Genomic DNA, 24,441 nt, shown 5'->3' on the forward strand with positions numbered 1-24,441 from the left:
ATTTTATCCATTAGAACTTACTGCTGACCTCATTTTTTCTAATGCTTATGTATTACTCTGTGTATGAGTGTACTATAGCTTATTTAGCCAGTCCCTAATTTATCAAGATTTGGGTCCCTTCTAGTTTTCTTCTGTTACAACAAACAGTGCTGTAAGGAATATCCTTCTACATTTATCTGTGCATTTACAGGAATGTTTCTGAAGGATTTATTCCTACAAGTGAAAATGCTCAATCAAAAGATAGGAATATTTAACATCTTAATAGATATTGTAAATTGCCTTTCATAACAATTTTTTACCCATTTTGTTAATCTGACAGGCAGAAAAAATCTCATTTTTAGTTCGAATTTATTTATGAAGGTTAGGTATCATTTTATATATTTGTCAATTGTATTTCTTCTGAACAGGCTTTTTATAGATTGTTGTTGTTGTCCTTATAGCTCTTATTCTGTTACAGTTATTCAGTTATTAATACATGTTGAAAATATTTCCTCCAAGGCTATTGTCTTTTCAGTTATAGTATCTTTTGGTCTATGTAACTCTTTGGATATGAAAATTAAAAATTTTTATGTATACCAACCTACCTTGCTTTTTAAGAAATTATCCATATATCATTATTTACTTTTCATGACATTAAACATTCCCTTATATTACCATTTCTATTGTCTCCATATTATTTTTGTAGTGTACTTTGTCTTCTTAGATACTATTTCCAGTTTTTTCCTTCATAAACAACAGTAGGATGGACATCCTTAAAGTATTAACTTAGATTATATCTAGGTATCCTTTGGATCCATGCTTAGAAGTGGAATTGCAGTGATTAAAAAGTATTAAAAAATTTAAGGCTTGGGGCTTCCCTGGTGGCGCAGTGGTTGAGAGTCCACCTGCCGATGCAGGGGACACGGGTTTGTGCCCCGGTCTGGGAAGATCCCACATGCCGCGGAGCGGCTAGGCCTGTGAGCCATGGCTGCTGAGCCTGCGCGTCCGGAGCCTGTGCTCCGCAACGGGAGAGGCCACGACAGTGAGAGGCCTGTGTACTGCAAAAAAAAAAAATTTAAGGCTTTTGGTACTTACTATGAAGTTGCCCTCTAGAAAAGCTGTATTAGTTCATTAGTTAGAAAACCTTAGGCTTTAAGAGTAATAACCCCCAAATTTAAACAGATGGATGCATGTTCTACTCCCCCCACATACTCATGCATTCCACTTTCTAGAGGTGTAACCACTATTAATAGCCTAAATATTCTTCCAAAACGTGAACACACTACAAAGGATCCTAACAGTCAAGATGTTGCATGTTTCTTTGTTCACACTTGTTTCCTTTTTCTCCTCTTGGCCTGGGTAGAACTCATTAACCCTTTAATGTCTGTCTCCTCCCTCTTTTTCCCTCCAATTCTACTTTGGACCCTTAGAGTGAAGAGTTCTTGGATCAATGAATTCTCCCATTTTCTGGAGCATCGTCTCTCCCCTATCAGGCTCCTTGAGGGCAGGGACTGGTAAATACTAGACCACCTGTACTGTGCCTAGCATAGTCGTGCACTCAGGTCCCAGTAAAGACAACCTGAGTAAAGGCGACCAGGCCTGCATCAACTCTGACTCAGATGCTTCCTAGAGGTTCTCAAGTCTCCCTAGTTTTTACCTAGGGAGGAAGGAGTAGTTCCTTCTCCACCTGCACCTAGCAAGAGTTGGGGTGAGAATTGAGGTGCACAAGCATGGCTTCGTGCTGACTGGCAGCTCTGCAAGAGGGTGGTAGGCTTGGGGTCCTGCTGTGTTTCAGCTCTTCGTTAGCTGTGTGACCTTGAACAACTTTCCTGACCTGAGTGGCTTCCGCCTCTGTGGTTGTGAAGATTAGTTAGGGTAAGGCATATAATGTCCAGAGTACTGTCTTGTGCACATGGTAAACACTCCATAAACATCATTTACTGCTGTGCCCTCAAAGAGGGCGTTTTGGTAGACCCCCCAACCAAAGGCAACTAGAGCGCCGCACACCCCTCTTCCCGCAAGAGACCTTCCAGCACTGATCCAGCTTCTTTCAGCATAGACCTCCACTCTACTCCAACAATCAGCATGTTTAATGGGCCCCCCCTGTGGCACGGTCCCCTGCCCCCTCTGAGGTTTGAATGCCATGGGCTCGGACTCGATACAAACATGTGAAATGCGGGTGGCCCCAGTTGCTTAGAATCTGGATCTTCACCTTGGGAAAGGCAGCTGGGGGCTCATTCTGGGGAGACAAGTGGATTATGCCAAGGCCTGGTCTCCCAAGGACTGCCTTCCTCCCCAGTCTTCCTTCACTGTGAGACAAACATACCTCTAGGTGGAAAGTCTGAATCTCAGATTTCTCCACATCGAAGGTGAATTTCCCCAAGAAAACTTCAGTCTCATCATCAACCTGGAGGCCCTAGTAAGTGAAGAATGAGTGGAGGAACAGTGAGGCACAGGTGGAGGAGGGAGAGAGTAACTTTGTTTAGCACCAACTCTGTGTTCAGTATCTGTATGCATACTCTCATTTACTTTTTGGTGTTAGGATAGTATAGTGTGGAATGGGGGCTCAAAGAAATCAAGTTGCAAATTTTAGTTCGGCCACTTGCACTTCATAGATTGTTGTGTGGATGCAAGGATATATAATCCATGTAAAGTACTCCGCACAGAGTAAGCACTCAAACCATAACTAATATTTGAATATGGTTATAATTATTTATAACCTACAGCAGCCTTGAGAGGCAAGTGGTAGTATCTCCATTTTATGGATGAGCGAGCAAAGAGTAGTCTCAGTTTTCATGACTGCCTTGTGCTCTCTAGGCAAAAATCCCCCACCTCCTTGGCCTCAGCCCCACTTACATAGACTGCGAAGTCACGCGGGGCGCTCTTGGCTCCCCGGGTGTGTGCCACGCTGGGCGGTGGATGCTGCAGAGTGATGTCGCTCAGCTGCACACGACCCGGCAACTGGATCACCACCTGGCCCTGGTCGCCCTCAAAAGCCCAGCAATTCCCAGGGAACACATCTGGCTGCAGGCGGGCGGACAGACACACAGCCCATCAGAACCACAGGACATGTTGACCCCATCATGGGCCCCGCCCAGTCCTCCAACCCCAGCCCAGGGCCCCAGTACCTAGCAGGGCCAGGTCTCTCCAGTATCACATTGTCCTTGGCCTCACCCAGAGCCTCACCCCAAACAAGCCAGGCCCCACCTCCAGGACTTCTGCCCAGCAGGGCCCCGCCTGGCATCACGCCCTCAGTTCAGTCAGGTCCCACCCCAGGGGAGCTGCGGGGGTCCTTTTCCCAGAGTCCCGCCCCAGGTCCCGTTCAGGGATCTAGGTTCCAGGCCCACCTCCAGGATAACCGTGGGCGGTCGTGCATAGTTCCAGAAGCTGAAGCGATTCCAGAAGTAGGCAGTGTTCGCATCCTCGTAGTCAGGGGACGTCTTCTCTAGGTCGATGGAGGCTCCTGGAGCAGGGAGAAGCAACCACTCAGGGGCTCTTAGGCCTGACTGACAGCTGGGGCAGGGTCTGTCTGAGGTTGGTCTCCTGGAGCCGGTCATGTGCATAGTTCTGTCTGTGTCTCTGAGTCTTACCCACAGAGCTCAGCGCATAGTCGGGTTTCCGCACAAAGTCCTCACTCAGCCTCTGGAATACGAGTTTGGCCACTCTCTGAAAAGAGAGAGGGCGGGACCTGGAGGGGCGGGGCTTGCGGGCAGCTTTTATAGTGGGGCAGAGTTCTCTGGGGATAGACTTTGTGGGCCCCGGGAGAAATTCCGAAGGCGGGGCTCTAGGCAGGGCCTTAAGGCTCAGGACCCAGGGAGTGGAGCTGCAAGGTGGGCCGGGACTGTGCAATGGGCGGAGCCACAGGGCCAGGCTCCTGGGGCCCGAGCTCCTGGACCTGGTTCTGAGAACAGGATGAGTCTGCGGGGCTCACCTCGCTGTTGGCTGCGCGAACGCTGGACACCTCCTTGTGGAGTTTAACCAGCTCAGCCCGGAGCTGCTGCAGCTGCTGCCCTTGGGAGTGCACGCGCTCGTGGTATTCACTGCAGGCAAAAGGTTGGCACGGTGCAGTTGGCTCCCTGTCCCCCTGGACACTTCAGCACCTTTGAGGCCCCCAACTCCCCATCCCAGGTGGGGTGCCCTGGGGTGCCCTCTCTCACCTTAGAGTCAGCATCTCCTTAGGTTCCTGTTGGAGGGAAGAAGAGGGAGGGACAAAATACAGTGCTGCTGAGCTCCCACCCACCTCTGCTCCCACCTCAGTGTGGGAGGCCAGACTCAAAGGGCCTTGCCTCTGAGGACTGCCAACCCCTGCCCCCCTGCCCTGCCCTTCCAGGACCTCTCAGAGGCACAATCCTTCAGAAATATCCTGTTTATATCCAGCCTTTCCTTAGGGTTATAGGTTCCAGCACTGCCCTGCTCCCAGCGGCCCAGGGGACTCCACACAACCTGCAGGTTCACAGCCTGCCAACCACCCACCCCGGGACAGTCTCCCCGACTCACATTCTCCAAAGGAGGGGCCAGGTACCGGAGTCCCCACCAGAGTGCTGGAGAAAGAGGGGGCTGGTCTCAGGGGAAGAGAAGGGAGAGGGTTTCCCTGGCATAAAGGGGACAGTGGGGAGAGAAGAGGCTTGAAGGGGCTGAGTCTGAGGGGGGACTAGAAGGCTCTGAAGGGGACTGTGAGGAGCTGTGAGCCTCTGAAGAGACTGAGTGGGCTGAAGGGTACAGGAGAAAATGTACCACGTTTGCCTCCAAAGCAGCCAGGGCTGGGGCCCTAGGGAATTCACCGCCCTCTCACCTGCCAGAAAGAGGCTCAGCAGTGACACAGCCGTGAGCAGGAAGCGGATGGAACAGACCTCCCTGAAGAACCGGAAGGAGGCTGAGGCCCCGATACCCTAGCGAACCCCGCGGACCCCACCCCAGTGTCCTAGACCCAGCTCCTGTGAACACAGGTGTGAATCAGCTCAAGCCTCAGCCGGGTCTGGCCCTGCTCCCCACCCCCTCAAGGAGCAGCCCCTGGGGCTCCCCTTTCCCTCCCTCTGACCTGTACACACTGACCAGCACACCTCCTACCAGGGATAAAAACACGCTCAGCACCTGGAAGAGTGGGCCTGAGGAGAAGAGAGGGGGCTCAGAGAAGGGACTAGGCTTAGGGAGGGGGAGAGGTGAGGGGCTCACAGAGCGTGGTGTTCGAGGTTCAGAAGCGGCTTAGGAAGGGGGCTCGGGGATAGGGGCTCAGGAACAGCGGTGTGGGCTAGGAGAATTAGATGCGGGCGAGGAGAATGAGTTGTATCCTCATTCTCAGGGAAGATGGATCGAGCTCAGAGAAAGAGCTGGAGAATCGGACACGGGCTGGGGGCTCAGAACTGAAAACAGGGCCCCAGAGGTGAGAAATGGAATTCGGAGAGGGGGGGCGCCAGAGGGTCAGAGGGGGTCTGGGCTGGCCTGGCCCGTACTCAGGAAGCTCTTGGGCACTCGCGGGGGAGGTATCTCCTGCCTCAGATCCAGAGTCGAGAGGTCGAGCTGCTCCTCAGGGACACCGGGAGAGCCAGCCGGTTCTGCGGGAGCCCAAGGGGCTCCATTGGGGCCTTGCGCACCGCAGGCCCGCTGTTTCCCCGGCACCTGGCCGCAGGTTCCCCAGCCCAGAAGCAGAGCAGCCTCAGAGGCTTTGGTCCCAACGTAGCCCCAAACCGGGTCTCTCGCAGCACTCTGAGGCCCCCGCGCCCAGAAAGCTCAGTATAGCTGTGGTCCCACCTCCCAAAAGGTGGCCCCGCCCCCAGCCTTAGGTCTTGATACGGCCCCATTGCCCTGGTAGCCAACACATGCTAACACCGAGGCCGCGCCTCCTCAGTGGTGCCCAATCACAGGACTTTCCCCGTCCCTCCCCAGGACAGTCCACCACACCGAGGCCCCCACTTGGGGCATCTTATCTAGTACCTCCTCTTTTCACTCTACAGGTCCCGCCCCTTAGGAGGCGCCCAGATAGTTTTATCCCGCTTCCGCGCCAGGCCCCACCCCTTAGGCCCCACCCACTCCCTCATCTCACCCGGGTTCGACCCCGCCCGCACCCGAGGCCCCGCCCCTCACGGTTGCCGTGCCGCAGGCGGTTGGCCCATTGTGGCTCCGAGGCGCCGGCTCCAGCCGAGAGCTTTCAGCCCTTGTGGTTCTTCCGGGCACTCCAGCGCTCAAGGCGGGCTCACCGCAGCTAGAGCCCCGGGCTCTTCTGCCTTCGGGCTCCCCGGGCTCCGGCCCAGCTGACCGGTGCCCGCAGCTGTCCCCCGAGGTGACGCTCACAGAGCTGTTGCTGTTGTCGCTGTAGAAGTTGGGCGTGTGCTTGTGCGGGAACGCGGCAGAGCCCGGGCGGGGGCTTCGCCGCATCCTGACCCCGGGATGCCCCCCTCACGGACGCCAAAATCACCGCCTGAGCCGCCAAGGCCCTCGGCCCTCCCTCAGCAGGTGCGCGTCGCCGATACCCCAAGGACTCTGCGTGCAGCCGGCGTGCCCGGCGGCCTGACCCAACCCTCTCCCCTATATCTGGGCCTGGCTGCTGACTTCATAGAGGAGACCAGGGTCTCCGCCGAACGCTCTGGTGTGGCGTCACAGAGCTAGTCGTGACGTCACTGGGGAGCCTTGGTAGTCTCTCTTATTCTTTCCCAGCTTAAAGCAAGCAGTGACATCACAGCACTTCCCAGAACACCCCGTCCAAAACTACACTCTGCGTAAAAGAATTTCTGTTCCACTTCCTGCTTTGTTTTTCTCCTTAGCACTTATTACTGACATGCTATGTGTTTTCTTTTTCTTTCTCTTCCTTCCTTCCTTTCTTTCTTTCTTTCTTCCTTCCTTCCTTCCTTCCTTCCTTCCTTCCTTCCTTCCTTTCGCTCTCGCTCTTTTGCTCTTTCTTCATAACCTGTTACTCCCAGTACAGCAGTAAACTTTATGAAGGCAGGAATTTTTGTTTTGTTCACTACTGTATCCTCCAGCACCTAGATAGGCCTAGCATGTGGTAGGTGCTCAAATATCTGTGAATGAATAAATGTTAAGGAGCAAGGGATCACCCACAGCACTTCTCAATAAAGTCTTTTTAGTTTCTTAGTCTCTTTTGCTCTACAACCCTTCGGCCCCTCCTCTCATCCTAGTCATTAGGCCAGAGAACTCTGACCTCAGGGATCTGTGGGTTCCTTTCCCAGACCCATATTCACCAGGGGTCTGTGGGGTGAGAATTCAGTACCCACCAATCTCCATACCCACACTCAGACCATCTGAGTCACCTAGAAGGGAATGAGGAATCACACATGATCACAGCCAAGAGACCAGTTGTTCCCAAACTCCTGCTGTGCAACAGGATAGTACCAGTGCAGCTTATAGAAATTCAGGTTCCCAGGCACACCTTGAGATATTACTTTAGCATTTCTAGAGTGGGCGCAGGAATTTTCATGTATATTTTTTAAAAGATTTATTTATTATTTATATATTTTATTTATTTTTGGATGTGTCAAGTCTCAGTTGTGGCACGCAGGCTCTTCCTTGCAGTGCACGGGCTCCCCTCTAGTTGTGGCTCACGAGCTCAGTAGTTGTGGCATGAGGGCTTAATTGCCCGGTGGCATGTGGGATCTTAGTTCCCCAACCAGGCATCGAACCCACGTCCCCTGCATTGTAAGGTGGATTCTTTACCACTGGACCACCAGGGAAGTCCCAGAATGTGCATTTAAAAAAAAAAAAAAGTAATTATTTATTTATTTTTGGCTGCGTTGGGTCTTCGTTGCTGCACGCGGGCTTTCTTTTTTCTAGTTGCAGCGAGCGGGGGCTACTCTTCATTGCGGTGCGCAGGCCTCTCATTGTGGTGGCTTCTCTTGTTGCGGAGCATGAGCTCTAGGTGCGCGGGCTTCATTAGTTGTGGCACGTGGGCTCAATAGTTGTGGCTCACGGGCTCTAGAGCGCAGGCTCAGTAGTTGTGGCGCACGGGCTTAGTTGCTCTGCGGCATGTGGGATCTTCCCAGACCAGGGCTCGAACCCATGTCCCCTGCATTGGCAGGTGCATTCTTAACCACTGCGCCACCAGGGAAGCCCAAAATGTGCATTTTTAACAACCACATGTGTGATCCTGATTAGGGACCATACTTTGAAAAGCAGTGCAGTTCATCCTGTGCATATTACACAGCTAGGCAAATAGGTCCAGAGAGGGGAAATGATTTTCCTGAGACCAAAGATTAGAATTCCAAAATCCTGCCCTGGAGTTCAGTACTCACCAGTAAACCACCAGTAAACTCCAAGTGAAGGACCTCTAGCTTTTGGTTAAGAAGTGTTTTGAGCACCTGCCATGTACAAGCTAGGGACACACATTCAGTCACTCATTAATTCAATAAATGTGTTGAGGGCCTCCATGCTAATGCTGGGAGCTAGGGGATTCATTTATTAATACATCCATTCGGGCAGCGTTTTGAGGGTTTGCAATGTGCCAGACCCTGAGCTGGGCATTGAGGACAGTGAAGTGAACAAGGAACAACATGAGGTCCCGTGTCCTTGAGTCCTCACAGGCTAGCAGAGACCAGCCTGGGGTCTGGCCCTCTCCCCTTGCCTCCATCCCCACCCTGTCGCAGCTCCCACCCTACAAAGAGGCAGGAAGGAGGCTGAAGCTGGTGCAGGCAGGGAGGACTGAGCTGACCACAGGGACCTTACCCCTATCTCTCTGTCTTCCCACTTCCTCCCTACCCGTGACCCCCAGGCCTGCTGATTTTGTGTTTGACTAAAGGGCAGGGATTGCTGAACCTGCTGGGTGAGTCCAGTGAGTCAGAGGCGATTCAGGTGGGTGGGCAGGTGGGCAGGAGGGCAAGCAGGCAGAGGCAGAGCCATTGGCCCTGGGACAATGGCTCTGACCGTGTGTGTGCGGTGACTGACAGGGCTGCCGGGCACCCATGACCTACAGGTGAGGCTCAGCTTTCGAGGTGAGGTTTGCAGGGGTGCTCTGAGAATTTTTGGAACTGGAGAGCTCCAGTTCCTCCATTCCCCAGGCCCCCCACCCCATCCCTAGGCATCTCTACAGCCTGTCCCCTTTCTCCCCAAGTCCAATGTCTTCAACTCTGCTTCCCTCCCTCCCTATCTTCTATGTCTCTTTAAGGGTGAGTCCAGGGGGATTAGACCCTGGGCCAAGGGTGAATGGAGGGATGATTTTTTTGTGTGCGTGGGGAGGAGCTGATAAATGACTAGATTCAATTCTGAGCAGGTTTTATCCAAAAAACAAGGAGAATTCACTGTGGTCAAGAAGCAAATATCGGTGAGGTCAGTGGGGTTGGATTCTGGATGGGGAGAAGCTGATCTGTGCCCCATATGAGTCCATCCTTGGTTTGGGAGGTTTATTCCTGGCTTTGGGAGGTATAGTCTCAGGAGGTGGGGTTGATTTCTGGCTAAAGAGGTTAGACTCAGTTTGGGCAAGTCAGAATCAAGACTGGGGGGGATTAGTTCTTGATTGGTAGTTAGCCCCAGATCAGCCCTAGTTTGAGAGGGTTGGTTCCAGGTTTAGGAGATCAGTCATAGAGTTAGCTCTCAGTTTTTAGGGTTGGCTCCTATTTCAGACTCTGGATTAGGGGTCAGTGTCAGCCCAGCATTGGGTGTCACAAGGTTCCTCCTATTCCCAGCTGTTCTGTTGGACACACTACGGGGCTCCACTGACTGGGGAGTGACTGTCTGTACAGGTGGTCAACTGCAGCCGTGTGTTCAGCCCCAGGTGAGCAGGCCTGGGGAGCCAAGGATGCAAGTAGGGGTAGAGGGTGGCTTGCAACCGTTCTCCTGGGTCATTCTTCTGCTTCATGCCACACCCCCAGGTCTCTGAGGACGCTGGTGATATCCCTGCAGCAGCTACAGACTGCAGGGCATTTGGTGCTTCAGGAGGCCCTAGTGGATGAGAATCTGCGTGTGTCCCCGGTGAGTTCCATCAGCCCCCAGCCTGCCACCCCCAAGCCTGAGAGTCCCTCTAGATAGAGGGTTCCGTTTCTCCGAGGGGAAAACCCAGACCCAGACAGGAGTGGTAACAGGCCCCTGAGCCAGGGCACCTTTCATTACAGCCCCCAGGCCAAGATTCAGGTTCAGTTCTGAGGGCCAAGGTTGTGTGGCAAGGGGAGAAGATAAGGAGCTCCGTGCTGCTCCCTGACCCTGTACCAGGCACAGCTCCTGTGGGGGACGAAGATGAACCTGGCTGGATTTTCCTGGTGTTTCATGGAGGGGCAGTACAGCCTGGTAGAAATGAACCTGGGTTCAAATCTCGAGTCCACCACCTCCCAGCTGAGAACTTGGACAAGTTATTCAGCTTCTCTAGGCTGTTTCCTCACTTACCTTATGTGGAGTTGTACAAAATGTCCAGCTTTTCATTCAGTCTGTTGTCATTCGCTGAGCTCTGATTATAAGCCAAGTGCAGTGCTGAGCAATGACGATTGAGTGGTGAACAAAACCAGATAGGGACTTGCCCTCTTAGAGCTCTGTATCTGAAGAGAGAGGCAAACATTAAACAAATATTCACACAAATAAATGTAAAATTGCCACCGATGGGTGTTACAAAAGAGCTGGTAGGGGGCTGGGAGAATGTATAACAGAGGGATGTGACCTATTTGGGGTTCAGAAAAGGTTCCCTGAGGAAGTAATGTTTGAGCTTGGAATTGAAGGATATGATAGGAGATAAATAAGTGGGAGGAGAGAATGTTGCAGGCGGAAGAACCAGCATATGCAAAAGCCCAGCGCCCTGAGACAGCATAACCAGGGTGCAGGGCAGGAGCAGACCCCATAAGGGATGGGGCTGGAAATGTTGGCAGGCGCCAGACCACGCAGAGCTGTGAAGGCTACATTAATGGATTTCCAAGAGCGATGAGAGAATTTTGGAATTGTGTCGGCCCCCTTAAAGAGGTTACTTGCATCAGGTAAGCTCTTGATAGCTTATGCGTACTCACTATTATTAATGATCATAGAGGAACCACAAGTCATCAGAGATGCAGGCCAGGAGGGTCTCTGTTTATAGGTGGAATAAAAGGCATTGTCTTTGGGCTTTTCTTAGCATCAGGGTAGTTTGAGGGGCCCAAGGCCTACTGTGTATCTGCTTTTAGATCCAGGTGGAGCTTGACCTGAAGCCCCCAGAGGGTGAAACTGGAGCCTGGGCAGAAGAGGACTTTGGAGCACCCATTCGGGACAAGTAACCCTCCCACCCACCTAACCAACGCCCAGGCAGGCCTTGGTAAGGGAGAAGTGGTACCCAATTCCACTGTGGATCTGCTGGATATGGTGACCCTTGGACCCGTGCTGCCCAGGTTGTAGCTCTGTAGTCAGGCCTGGCCGTCTCCTGTCATTTCTCCTTCTCCCAGCTCAGAGCTGATCATTCCCAATGTGGGCTTCCAGGAGCTGGAGTAAGTATGTGGGGATGACCTAGGATTACAGGGTCAGTCTTGGGATTGGGAGCCAGTGATGTGGGGTCAGTCCCTGGGTCTGGGATCAGTACTGGACAAATTCCAGGGTGAGAAGTCAGTCCTAGAATCAGGGGTCAATTCTGGAACTAGAGGTTTCCCAGATTAGGGGTCAGACCAAGGGGTAGGGGGTGGTCCTAGAGTCAGGGAAGTCAGAGATGGGTGATAAGTCCAAGACATGTTCCTTGACAGCCTTTCCTGTGAAGCCTGGGGAGGCCTGGCTGGAGCGGTGGGCAGTGGCTTTGGGCTGTAGGCTAGCTTGAGGAGTAGGTCAGCAGGGTGATGAGGACAACGAGCTGGAGCTGGAGCTGGAGCTGGAGGACAAGCCTGCTGTGGAGCTTTCTGGCATCGTGTTCAGCCCCCTCAAGAGGTAACTTGTACCCACTGAGCACCTGCTCCCATAGCCTCTACCAGTGTGTCAACCTCACTCGCTCATACATGCAGGCCCATGCCTGTCCACCCTCACAAACACATGGTCTCAGGGTATGGGTGGGGGAAGTGGATATCCTGGGGTCAAGGGTCATTCACTCCTAGGCATAGCCACTGCTACATTCACACACAGTTACAGTGGCTCACACATGGCCTCTGGAACCCATGAAAGTGATGAAATCCTGTTAAGGGCAAGGAATGTTGCCTCCTTTGTTCACTGCAGTGTTCCAGTGCCTAGAACAGTGTTGGTACATAGAAGGTGCTCATTCAATCTTTGTTGAATGAATGAATGGTTTTAGGGCTCCAGGAATGAGTCAAATTCTGAGTTTAGGATTGAGATGGAGGCAAGATAAGGCTAGAAGGACTCAGAATCTTCAGAGGGAGAGATCTTATCGCCAGTGCCAAGCAAGGGTGTGTGTGTGTGGACGGCGGGTTGGAGGGGAGGAAGTGAAGTGAGAGCTGATTGTAAGCCTCTCCGCAGCCGAGCTCGGGGCCTGGCCCGCAGGGATCCCTTCCAGGTATCCAGGGCCCAGGACTTCCAGGTACCGCTCCCCCTCCAGGCCTGAGCCCTTGGGGAATACCACCCGCCCTCCACACCCGTTCTTCCCTCGTACCGAGGCAGGCTTGGCTTCCTTTTCTCCTCCTTCCCCACCCTTTAGGTGGGGGTCACGGTGCTCGAGGCCCGGAAGCTGGTAGGAGTCAACATTAATCCCTATGTGGCCGTGCGCTTTGGGGAGCAACGCCGAGTGACCGCCACGCAGCGCGGGACAAATTGCCCCTTCTTCAACGAAGGGGGTGCAACCAAGGAAGGGGGAGCCTGAGGGAATGGGCGGGACCCAGGATAAGAACTGTGTGGAGGGGGCGTAGCCTAGGTGGAAGCGAGCCTATTGGCGGGCCTGAAGCTAAGGGATCTTTGCGGGAAAGGTGCAAAGAGGTGTGGTCTCCGGGTTGCGGGCGGTGGTGGTGAGGAAGGGTGGGGAAGGAGAGTGTTCTCTTTGCCAGAGGCAGGGACCACCTGGCGTGAACCCTTCACGTATAACCTTCTCTCACTTCTCTCGCTTCCCCACTTCAACCCAGTACTTCTTGTTTGAATTTCATGAGACCCGGCTTCACCTCCAGGACTCGCTGCTGGAGATCACGGTGAGGGGGGTAGGCGTGAGAGGTTTCCGTCAGAGAAGGGGAGATGCCGAAGCTCCAGGACTAACGCCAACTTTCCCCAGGCTTTCCATTCGTGGACCCTCCCCTTTATGGCCACCCGGATAGGCACCTTCAGGATGGACCTGGGCATTACCTTCGACCAGCCAGGTACTGAACCCTCCCCTCACTGAGACTCCTCTGCACGGACAAGGAAAGCTGAACCTCTGGGCCCTGAGCCCAGTGTACTAACTTGTGAGACAGCAATCTCTTCCGACGTCTGACCTCCACGCACTGCCTCTCCTCCTTCCTGAGCTGGACTTGAACCCCGGCCGTTGTCCAACACTCGAATCGCAGCCCCACGGCCACCCTGCGCATCCCACCGGTCTCCCCTGATCCCTGGTCTGCTCCTCCGTCCCCAGATGGCCACTTCTATCAGAAATGGGCTTCTCAGCACGACTCCCGGGATACACGCGCCGGGACCAAAGGTTTCGTCAAGGTCACTTTGTCCGTGAGGGCGCGCGGGGACCTGGCCCCTCCGCTGCCACCCCCGGGCCCTGGCCACAGTTCGGACATCGAGAAGTGAGCTGGGGTGAGATGGGGAGGGGAGACTAGGACGGGGCGTGGCCTCCGGGATGCGGAGAGGGGGAGGGGCCGAGCCTCGGGCTTCTGGGACCCTCAGCTCCCGGCTCCCTTAGGAACCTGCTGCTGCCGCGTCGGGTGGCAGCGGAGAGGCCGTGGGCGCGGCTGCGAGTGCGTGTGTACCGCGCCGAGGGGCTTCCGGCGCTGCGCCCCGGCCTGCTGGGCAGCCTGGCGCGCGCCCTGCACGACCAGCGCGTCCTCATGGACCCCTATGTGCGGGTGTCTTTCCTGGGGCAGCAGGTAAGTCCCTCCCGTCCCCACTCGGCGGAAGCCGAGGCCCTGATCCGCGCTGACCCCTCTCCGCCTGTCTTCGCCGCCGCGCTCAGGGCGAGACGTCGTTGCGCGGCGAGGCGACGGCGCCCGAGTGGAACGAGCAGCTGAGCTTCGTGGAGCTCTTGCCGCCGCTGATGCGCGGCTTTCGTCTGCAGCTACGGGACGACGCGCCCCTGGTCGATGTGGCCCTCGCCACGCACGTGCTGGACCTGAGGCAGATCTCACATCCGGGCGGGGCGGGTGAGCGCATCTGGCAGACGCGTGCAGCCTCTGCCTGGGCCCTGTCTGCCCTGGGTCCCGCCCCCGACTGCAAACCCCATCCTCGCGACCTAGCTCCGCTTAGAAAGGTGCGGAGCCAGCAGAGGGCTTGAAAAACTGAACAGAGAACTAGCTGGAGTCAAAGGGTGGGGCCAAGAGGTGCAGTTGTGAGTGGGCGGGGCCTCGGGATGAAGGTGTGGTGTAAAAGAGGTCGGAGTTTGACCTCACCTAGTGTCGCAGGACAGGGGGCTGCAGGAGGTTGAGAGTCTGCAGCGCAGCCCCACTTCCGGGGCCTGCAAACGGCTGAAGCAGGCACTGCAAGAGCTGGTGGCTGGGAGCAGGTGAGCTGAGAGCCTCCCCCTCCTTGCTGCCAACTCCAGGGTGAGGGAAACTCATGATGGCTGTCTGGACCCAAGGGCTCTGGAAACTGCGTTTGCTCAGCACTGTACAGAAGAATGAGATGACTGTTGAGGGAACTTGATAGAAATTATTGGGGTTAGGCCACTCCCCTCCAATAAACTCCCTTTGCCGAGCTCCTATAGGCTTATGCATTTCCCCCTCTCCTCAGATCTCCCCTGCTCTGTTCCTCCACACTCCTTCCAGCTAATGACTTCCTTTCCTACTTCATGGAGAAAATAGAAGCCTCACCTTCCTCCATCCAGTCTACTGCCTTGCCAGCTTCTGCAACCATCTGCTCTCCTCTTCCTGCTACAGCAGAGGAGGTGACCTCCTCCCAAAGCCACAGCTGTGATCCTGATTTCATCTCCTCTCACCTACTGGAAGAATTAGCTCTGCAATTGTCCACTTTCTCTCCTGCAGCATCAACTGGTCCCTAGTTACCAGGTCATTACTGTAACCACATATATTTGTTCTAGTCACTTCCATCTTTGACCTTCACTGCCCTGGATTCCATAACCTGCTCCAGGTACTTCAGTTTTTTTCTGATCCTCTTCTCAAAAGGGTTGTTTATCCATTTACTCACTAATATTTATGAGACTGACTATGCCAGACACTGTTTTAGGCACAAGAATAATAGTGAATAAGCATTCTTGTCCACAAAGATTTCTGGAACTTACATTCTGGTGGGGGTGGAGGCTGAATGGAGACACAGACAATAAACATGTAAACAACAAGGCAGAAATATAAGAAGTATGATAAGGATAGTGTTAGGGAGAAAATAAAGCAAGGAAGTATTTCAGAGAGGCGTTGCAATTTTAGAAAAGGTGGCAAGGGGAGGCCATGGTGATGTTGACATTAAGAAAATGAAGGAGCAAGCCATGTCTGTAAGGGTGTTCCAGGCAGCAAGGACAGCATGTGCAAAGGCCCTGAGGTGAAGCATGCCTGGTGTGTTTGAGGAAGAGCAAGGGACCAGTGTGAGTGCAGCAGAGTGAAAGAGTAGCTGAGGCTGGAGGGTGTGGGGGGAAAGGAGGATGATAGTGGGGAGAGGCATGTGGGAGTCACATAGGCCATTGTAGTGGCCTTGGCTTCTTCTTTGAGTGAAATGAGGAGCCACTGAAGGTTTTGAAAAGAGAAGGGATATGCTCTAATTTATCCTTAAAAAGGATCAGTGTGGGAGGGATGATATGAGAGGAAACAGAGATTACTAAAGAGGGCATTGTAATAATTCAGGTGACCAATAATGATGAAATGAATCTAGGGTGGTTGCAGTAGATACAGGGTGATGGGAATGGATCCAAGAGCACTTGAGACTTTGGAAGTGACACCTCAGGACTGGCTAATGAGTAGGCTTAGGGTAGGAGGAAAATGTGCAGAGGAGAGTCATGAATGACTCCCAAGATTTTGACTTGCACAGCTATGTAGATGGTGCTATTTACTGAGCTATGGAAAACGAGAAGGAGAAGTTCTGATGGGAGTGGAGGGGATATCAGAAGCCCCTTTTTGGACATATTAACTTTTTTTTTTTTTTTTTTTTAATTTTTGGCTGCCTTGGGTCTTTGTTGCTGCGCGCGGGCTTTTCTCTAGTCGCGGCAAGCGGGGGCTACTTTTTGTTGCGGTTCCTGGGCTTCTCATTGGGTGGCTTCTCTTGCTGCAGAGCACGGGCTCTAGGCACGTGGGCTTCAGTAGTTGTGGCACTCAGGCTCAGTAGTTGTGGCTCACGGGCTCTAGAGCACAGGCTCCGTAGTTGTCGTGCATGGGCTTAGTTCCTCCGCGACATGTGGGATCTGCCCAGACCAGGGCTCGAACCCGTGTCCCCTGCACTGGCAGGCGGATTCTTAACCACTGAGCCACCAGGGAAGTGCCTGGACATGTTAACTTTGAGATATATGCCTGTTAGACTTCTAAATGGATATGTCTGCCAGGTTGTTAGCTATAGGAGTTGAGCTCTGGGGAGAGTTCAGGGCTAGAAATGTAAAATTGCAGGGTGTTAATATTTAAATGGGATTGGATAAGATCACCTAGGGAACAAAAAAAAAAAAAAAAAAGGAAAAATCTGGACTTCCTTCCTTGGTGGTCCAGTGGTTAAGATTCGGCACTTCCAAGGCAGGGGGCCTGGATTCGATCCCTGGTCCACATGCTGCTCGGTGAGGCCAAAAAAAACCCCAAACAAACAAACAAACAAACAAATCTAAGGACCTGGCAAGCTCCAGCATTTAGAGGGAGGGTCAAGGAGGAGGACTCAGCCAAGGACTTGGTTGTTGGTTAATTTTCTGTCCTCATCTTACTCAACCTTTCAGTATCAGTGGACACGGTTGGCCCCACCCTCCTTCTTGAAAGACTCTGGTGTTGATTTCCATACCCTCGGTTTTCCTTCGGCTTCCCTGGCCATTCCTTCTCATCTCTTTTGCTCGCTCTCTATCTTCTTTACCTCTGAATGTTCCAAATGTTCATATGGGTATGTCTTAGGGCTTCATTATAAGGCTCTCTTCTCTGTCTACATTCTCTATGTCTCCAAAAGAGCAACAAACTTTAATCCAATTTAATTCCTTGCTTGACTGTCTATAAGGTGCAATTAAACTCTTTCCATTTTCACTTTACTGAAATTATTTTATTACTAAAATTATTCTTTGGCAGGGAACTTTCAATGAAAGGTCTGTTCAAAACATATTTCATCTTTTTTAAAAAACAGCATTATTATTTATTAAAAAATTTTTTTTTCTCTTTTGGCTGCATGGCACGTGGGATCTTCGTTCCCCAACCGGGGATTGAACCTGTGCCCGCTGCAGTGGAAGCGCAGAGTCTTAACCACTGGACTGCCAAGGAAGTCCCTGTATTTCACTTCTTATAGCTTTATCCAGTGTGATCTGTGTGTGTGTGGGTGTGGGGGAGTGCTATTATTTCTACCGGATCTCATTTCCCTGAATCCAGTTTTGTGGATCTAAATCTTGTCAAGAAGATTTTTTTTTCTTCTGTCAATTTTTTTTTTTTTTGTGGTACGCGGGCCTCTCACTGTTGCGGCCTCTCCCGTTGCGGAGCACAGGCTCCGGACGCGCAGGCTCAGCGGCCATGGCTCACGGGCCCAGCCGCTACGCGGCATGTGGGATCTTCCCAGACCAGGGCACAAACCCGTGTACCCTGCATCGGCAGGTGGACTCTCAACCACTGCGCCACCAGGAAAGCCCCTCTTCTGTCAATTTTTAATCAATAGCAAATGTTAATAAGTGCAGTTTTTATTTATTATTTATTTATTTATATATCTGGCTGAGCTGGGTCTTAGTTGTGGCATGCAGGATCTTCGTTGCCGCGCATGAGATCTTCGTTGTGGCATGCAGGATTTGTTTGTTTGTTTGTTTTAGTTGTGGCATATGGGATCTTTAGTTGCGGCATGAGGGATCTAGTTCCCTGACCAGGGATCCAACCCGGGCCCTCTGTATTGGGAGCATGGAGTCTTAACCACTGGACTACCAGGGAAGTCCCAATAAGTGCAGTTTTGTTTTTTTTTTTAATTGAGGTATAATAGACATTTAAATAGGTGCAGTTTTGACCCTTGTCACTTTTATTTTGTGTTATTTTATGTCAGATTATTTCTGCCAATAGAAGTCTTGGAGCAAAGAGCATTAGTAAGTTAAAAAGATAAGCTCTGGGAGCAGTATTAGGTGAAAAATCCTTGGAGTCACTTATTTTATATATTTTTGAAAATTTCCATAATAAAAAGTTAAGACATCATTAGGGTCAAAAAGGGACCAAAATATCATGTTTCAAAAATCATTTTACTTTACCTGACAAATATTTTTTGAGTATCTATTAGGTGCCAGGCCCTGAGGTTACAGTGGTAATCAAAATGAAGTCCCCGCCATGCCTTACTTTCTTTTTTTTTTTTAACATATTTTTAAAAATAAATTTATTGGGCTTCCCTGGTGGCGCAATGGTTGAGAGTCCAAACCTAACCAGTCCCACACCAAACTCCTGATTTTCCCCAGAACACCCGTGCCTCCTTGGGCCTCTCCCGTTTCCGTAAATTACTACTCACTGACCAATTTCTCAGAAAAAAAAAAAAAGGGATATTTATCTCCTTGTATTTTCTTTTTTTTTAATTAATTGATTTATTTTTATCTTTGGCTGCATTGGGTCTTCGTTGCTGTGCGCAGGCTTTCTCTAGTTGCGGTGAGAGGGGGCTACTCTTTGTTGCGGTGTGCGGGCTTATTGTGGAGCATGGTCTCTAGGCTCATGGGCTCAGTGGTTGTGGCTCACGGGCTCTAGAGTGCATGCTCAGTAGTTGTAGCACATGGACTTAGTTGCTCTGCGGCATGTGGGATCTTCCCAGACTGGGACTCGAACCCGTGTCCCCTGCATTGGCAGGCGGATTCTTAACCACTGCGTCACCAGGGAAGCCCCATGCCTTACATTCTATTTGGAGAGATGGATAAAGCAGAGTATGAGGGTGGAGAAAGTAGCAGGGACTGTTTAGAGGGGGTGACCTGGTAAAGTCTTTGAAGAGATAACATTTGAACAAAGACCTGAATGAAGAAGGGGAGAGTGAGCCATGGAAAGATCTAGGGGCCTGACATTCCAGCAGAGGGAGCAGCTAATACAAAGGCGCTGAGGTAGTAACGGGCTTGGCGTATTCAGGGAGCAGCAAAAAGGCCAGTGTGACTGTAGGGCTGTGTGTGAGGGGAGAGTAATATTTGGTGAGGGCAGGGAGATAAAGAGAAACAGAACATGTAGGGCCTTCTAGGCCATTTAAAGAATTTTATTTTGGGGGCAGGCTCCCTGGTGGCACAGTTGTTAAGAATCTGCTTGCCAATGCAGGGGACACGTGTTCAAGCCCTAGTCTGGGAAGATCCCACATGCCACGGAGCAACTAAGTCCATGCACCACAACTACTGAGCCTGCGCTCTAGAGCCCCCGAGCCACAACTACTGAGCCCATGTGCCGCTGCTACTGAAGCCTGCGCGCCTAGAGCCCGTACTCCGCAGCAAGAGAAGCCACCGCAATGAGAAGCCTGCGCACCGCAATGAAGAGTAGCCCCCTCTCCCCGCAACTAAAGAAAGCCCGCGTGCAGCAATGAAGACCCAACGTAGCCAAAAATAAAATAAATAATTTTTTTTATAAAAGGAATTTTATTTTATTTATTTTTTTTGTGGTACACAGGCCTCTCACTGTTGTGACCTCTCCCGTTGCGGAGCACAGGCTCCGGACATGCAGGCTCAGCGGCCATAGCTCACGGGCCCAGCCGCTTCGTGGCATGTGGGATCTTCCCGGACCAGGGCACGAACCCGTGTCCCCTGCATCGGCAGGTGGACTCTCAACCACTGCGCCACCAGGGAAGCCAGGAATTTTATTTTTAACTCTGAGATGAGAAACTTCTGGAGAGGAGTAAAATGGTCTGGAAAGCATTGAAAAGCTCATTCTGGATGCTATATTGAGAATATTCCGTAGGAGAGAGGGTAAGAGTGGACGTGGTAAGAACAGCTAGGAGGGTGTTGCAATAATCCTGGTGAGAAGTGATGGTGGCTTGGACTAGGGTGGTCCTGGAAAAGGGGGAAAGTGGTCAGATTTCGAATATATTTTGAAAGTAGAGCCTAAATGATATGCTGATGGGATCGATGTGGAATGTGAGTGAAAGAAAGAGCAGGGAAGGATGACTTGGAAGTTTTGAAGTGAAGCAGGGTTCGCTTTCAAGATGGGGGCCTGGGGCAGTCATTGGAACTCATGCACTTGGTTTGAGCATGTAATGTTTGAACTATCTTTGGTCAATGTTGGAACTGTCAGGTACAGCCCATGTGAGCCTTTAACATGCATTTGAATCCTCCAGGTATAAAAATGCAGATTTCTGATGCAGCAGGTCCGGGGTGGGGCTGAGATTCTGCGTTTCTAAGTAGGTAATACCAATGCTGTTGGGCCTGGGCCACACTATGAGTAGCCAGGGCAGTAAATAGTTAAATGCTAGTACATTCTGGGACTCCAAAGTGAGGCTGGCCTTGATGAGTTGGGGAGTGGTTCAAATATAGAATCCATCCTTGGCTGAGGAAGGATGCCTCCTTGAGAACAAGACTGAGAGGAGCTGTGACGGAGGCTGGGCATGGGAGGCCTGCTCTGAGGGAGGTGGCCCCTAAGGGTCAGTGTTCCCTCCTTTGATTCCCACCTGCCACGCCCGCTCCTGCTCTTGCAGACAGTTTTGCAACGGTGCTGAGCACAGGACAATGACTCGGCCCAACGTGCTGGATCGATGCAGATGCCGAGGGAAACCGCTGGTGTATAGCCTGGTAGAGTCTGGGGGAGAGGGATCAGGGGCGCCCAGCAGGGACCCTCCACTCATGTTCTCTTCCTGCCCTTTCAGAAACTGTTGGCAAAGCAAGGACTGTGGCTCCTTCAGGGCCTGAGACAGGGCAACGTGCAAGAGAAGGTGGCACTGGCCAAGAAGCTCCTGGTGAAACTGCGCTTCCTGGCCCAGGAGGTAATGCCTCACCCACCCGTTTCCCCACCCTGAATATCCTTTCTTCTAAGCCTACCAGAGGTCTTTGGGCAGGGGTGACCTAACATTTGTCCCATGGATTGATACCAGGCCATGGGACCTGTTGCTCTGAGCATAGGACTAAGCTCCATTTGGAGTAGCTAAGGGTGACGATGTACATTCTAGGGCCCAGCAGGGATACAGGGAACATGCAAGATCTCTTTGGAAGAAGGTCTGAGAGTACATTTCCTTGGCATGACTTTCCTGGTTTGAAGCTCTGAACACAACACATGGGAAGGGTAAAGGAAGTTCACATTTATAGAAAGCTTCCTTGGCTAAGCATCTGCAGGTGTTACCTAGTGTGACTCAACAGCCTTGGGAAGATGTTACCCCATTTGACAGGTGCAGAAACTGAGGCTTAGAGAGGGAAAGTGACTGATCCACCATGTCATAGCTGGGTAAGTGGCAGAGCTAGAATTCAAAGCCAGTTCTGCCCCACTCTGAAGCTCAGTCATTCCCAAAGGCACAGAAAGTTTGGATCGCTGGGGCCAATATGTCCTCAGGATCAAACAGTGAGGAGTTTGGATATTGGTCTCAGATCTCGAAAGGCACGTTGGAGTTTGGCAAGTATGAAAGAATGGAGAGCACGTGCAAAGGCGCAGCTGGAAGGCAGAGTAGTGGGAGATACAGAATAGAGACCTTATTAAAGTGAATTTTAGTGCAAAATTATTTTTTTTTAATTTTTAGAAAAATTAATTAATTAATTTTTGGCTGCATTGGGTCTTTGTTGCGGTGTGCGGGCTTCTTACTGTGGTGGCTTCTCTCGTTGCGGAGCATGGGCTCTAGGCACGCAGGCTCAGTAGCTGTGGCTCATGGGCTCCAGAGGGCAGGCTCAGTAGTTGTGGCACACGGGTTTAGTTGCTCCATAGCATGTGGGACCTTCCCAGACCAGGGCTCAAACCCATATCCCCTGCATTGGCAGGCGGATTCTTAACCACTTCTCCACCAGGGAGGTCCCAGAATTACTTTATTTATTTGGAATGAAAACCTTCTGTTGTCAGCTGACATTTAAAAACATTTTCTGATTTAAATATGCCTCCTGAAATAATATAGGTTAGTTTCACTATTTTTCAAACTTTGTATAATACTGTTTATATTATTTTGCTTTTTTAAAAACTTAATATTATGTTTATTGTATGTAGCTGTAATTTGTCCATTTTCATTGCTGTATAATATTCCACTATATGACTATACTATAATTCACTTATCCATCCCACTACTGATGGATATGTGTGTTGATTCCAATGCATGGTGATTAGAAACAATGTTTCCAAGACTATTTGTATACATGTCCTGGATGTAAGTGGAAGAGTTTCTCTAGGGCAGTGATTCTCAAACTTTTTTGCTCTCAGGACTCCTTTACAGCCTTACAGTAATTACTGGGGACCCAACTGAGCTTTTCTTTATATAGATGTATCTACTGATATTCCCTATTATATAAATTAAAACTGAAAAAATTTAAAACCATAGAAATAAAAAAATATTTATTAATTCATTTAAAATAACAATAGTAAACCTGTTGCATGTTTTTTTGTATATTTATATAGGGAAACATAAATATATCTTTAGAAAAATAAGTATAGGGGCATCCCTGGTGGCGCAGTGGTTGAGTCTGCCTGCCAATGCAGGGGACACAGGTTCGTGCCCCGGTCCGGGAAGATCCCACATGCCGCGGAGCGGCTAGGCCCGTGAGCCATGGCCGCTGAGCCTGCACGTCCGGAGCCTGTGCTCCGCAACAGGAGAGGCCACAAGAGTGAGAGGCCCGCGTACCGCAAAAAAAAGAAAAATAATTAAATTCTCCAAAACAAAAAATGTAGTGAGAACAATGGCATTGCTTTACATTTTTTGCAAATATCTGGCAAAGAATTTTTATACTCTGTTATATTGAAATCCATTGGTCTGTCTTGCACTTTGAATGGATCTATTATCCTTGAATGACTTTGAATCATCATACATAGGTCATTTGGAAATTTGGTTCCCTGAATTATGCATACTTTCCAAATGTTCATGCATTTCATTATACAGTATTAAGAGATCACATTCGTTAATATCATCACAAATCTCATTAGAAAAATCTTTAAGTGTTGGGAAGCTGTCAAGCTTACAATGGCTGATACAAGAGATACAGTTTTTCCAAAATTGTAATTTTCCATTTTGTTTTGTTCTTAATCTTGGAGGAAAAGCTTTCATTCTTTCACTATTAAGTATGATGTTGGCTGTGGGTTTTTCATAAATGCTCTTTATCAGGTTGAGGACGTTAACTTCTGTTCTTAGTTTTCTGAGTATGTATTTTTTTTTATCATGAAAGGATGTTGAATTTTGTCAGATGCCTTTTCTGCATTAGTTGAGATACTCATTTGTGTTTTTTCCCTTTGTTCTATTATTGTGGTAAATTACATTGATGGATTTTCTTAGGTTGAACCTCTCTAGCATTCCTGAGATAAATCCCACTTGGTCATGGTATATAATCCTTTTTATATGCTGTTGGATTCAGTTTGCCAATATTTTGCTCAGAACTTATTCCTAAGGGATATATCTATATTCATAAAGGATACTATTCTGTAATTTTCTTTTCTTATGGTGTCTTTGTGTGTTTTTCACATCAGGGTAACGCTGACCTCACAGAATGAAATAGGAAGTGTTCCTTCCTTTTCTGTTTTTGGGAAGAGCTTGAGAAGTATTGGTGTTAATTCTTCTTTAAATGTTTGGTAGAATTCACCAGTGAAGCCATTTGGTCCTGAGCTTTTCTTTGTTGGGAGGTTTTTGATCACTAATTCAATCTCTTGTTTTGTCTGTTGAGATTTCTATTTCTCCTTGAGTCAGTTTAGATAAATTTTATGTTTCTAGGAATGTTCTCATGTTCATTTCTTTTTTAAAAATATTTATTTATTTATTTTTGGCCGTGTTGGGTCTTCGTTGCTGCGCGCGGGCTTTCTTTTTAGTTGCGGTGAGCGAGGCTGCTCTTTGTTGCGGTGCGCAGGCTTCTCATCGCGGTGGCTTCTCTTGTTGCTGAGCATGGGGTCTAGGTGTGCGGGTTTCAGTAGCTGTGGCATGCGGGCTCAGTAGTTGTGGCTCGTGGACTCTAGAGCACAGGCTCAGTAGCTGTGGCGCACGGGCTTAGTTGCTCTGCGGCATGTGGAATCTCCCTGGACCAGGGCTCAAACCCGTGTATCCTGCATTGGCAGGCGGATTCTTTTTTTTTTTTCTTTTCTGTACGCGGGCCTCTCACTGTTGTGGCCTCTCCCATTGCGGAGCACAGGCTCCGGACGCGCGGGCTCAGCGGCCACGGCTCACGGGCCCAGCCGCTCCGCGGCATGTGGGATCCTCCCGGACCGGGGCACAAACCCGTGTCCCCTGCATCGGCAGGTGGACTCTCAA

The 24,441-nt window shown here is 50.6% G+C and overlaps 2 protein-coding genes across 2 annotated transcripts in view; one reads left to right on the forward strand and one right to left on the reverse strand.

The window, feature by feature from the left end:
• Positions 1–2,047: 2,047 nt before the first annotated feature.
• Positions 2,048–6,469, reverse strand: SPAG4 (sperm associated antigen 4). The gene is made up of 12 exons (XM_007447771.1): positions 6,042–6,469; positions 5,430–5,531; positions 5,018–5,084; positions 4,772–4,833; positions 4,477–4,520; positions 4,137–4,162; positions 3,911–4,019; positions 3,570–3,645; positions 3,327–3,442; positions 2,836–3,003; positions 2,306–2,395; positions 2,048–2,218 (listed from the first exon to the last, which is right to left on the reverse strand). The coding sequence occupies exons 1-12, from the start codon at positions 6,349–6,351 to the stop codon at positions 2,069–2,071; spliced, it is 1,320 nt and encodes a 439-aa protein (XP_007447833.1). The 5' UTR covers positions 6,352–6,469; the 3' UTR covers positions 2,048–2,068.
• The window catches only part of LOC103070783 (fer-1-like protein 4), a 51,284-nt gene continuing 33,206 nt past the window's right edge, over positions 6,364–24,441 (forward strand). The window contains 18 exon segments of the mRNA XM_007447810.1: positions 6,364–6,562; positions 8,723–8,775; positions 9,194–9,253; positions 9,606–9,694; positions 9,792–9,891; positions 11,061–11,146; positions 11,316–11,361; positions 11,621–11,784; positions 12,325–12,385; positions 12,503–12,640; positions 12,921–13,053; positions 13,056–13,168; positions 13,399–13,559; positions 13,676–13,859; positions 13,946–14,132; positions 14,383–14,491; positions 14,719–14,872; positions 20,890–21,006. Of these exon segments, the coding sequence (XP_007447872.1) occupies positions 6,364–6,562; positions 8,723–8,775; positions 9,194–9,253; positions 9,606–9,694; positions 9,792–9,891; positions 11,061–11,146; positions 11,316–11,361; positions 11,621–11,784; positions 12,325–12,385; positions 12,503–12,640; positions 12,921–13,053; positions 13,056–13,168; positions 13,399–13,559; positions 13,676–13,859; positions 13,946–14,132; positions 14,383–14,491; positions 14,719–14,872; positions 20,890–21,006 (2,154 nt within the window).

The sequence above is a fragment of the Lipotes vexillifer genome, unplaced genomic scaffold, assembly GCF_000442215.2.
Source record: "Lipotes vexillifer unplaced genomic scaffold, Lipotes_vexillifer_v1.1 scaffold397, whole genome shotgun sequence".
In the NCBI taxonomy this organism is placed as follows: domain Eukaryota; kingdom Metazoa; phylum Chordata; class Mammalia; order Artiodactyla; family Lipotidae; genus Lipotes; species Lipotes vexillifer.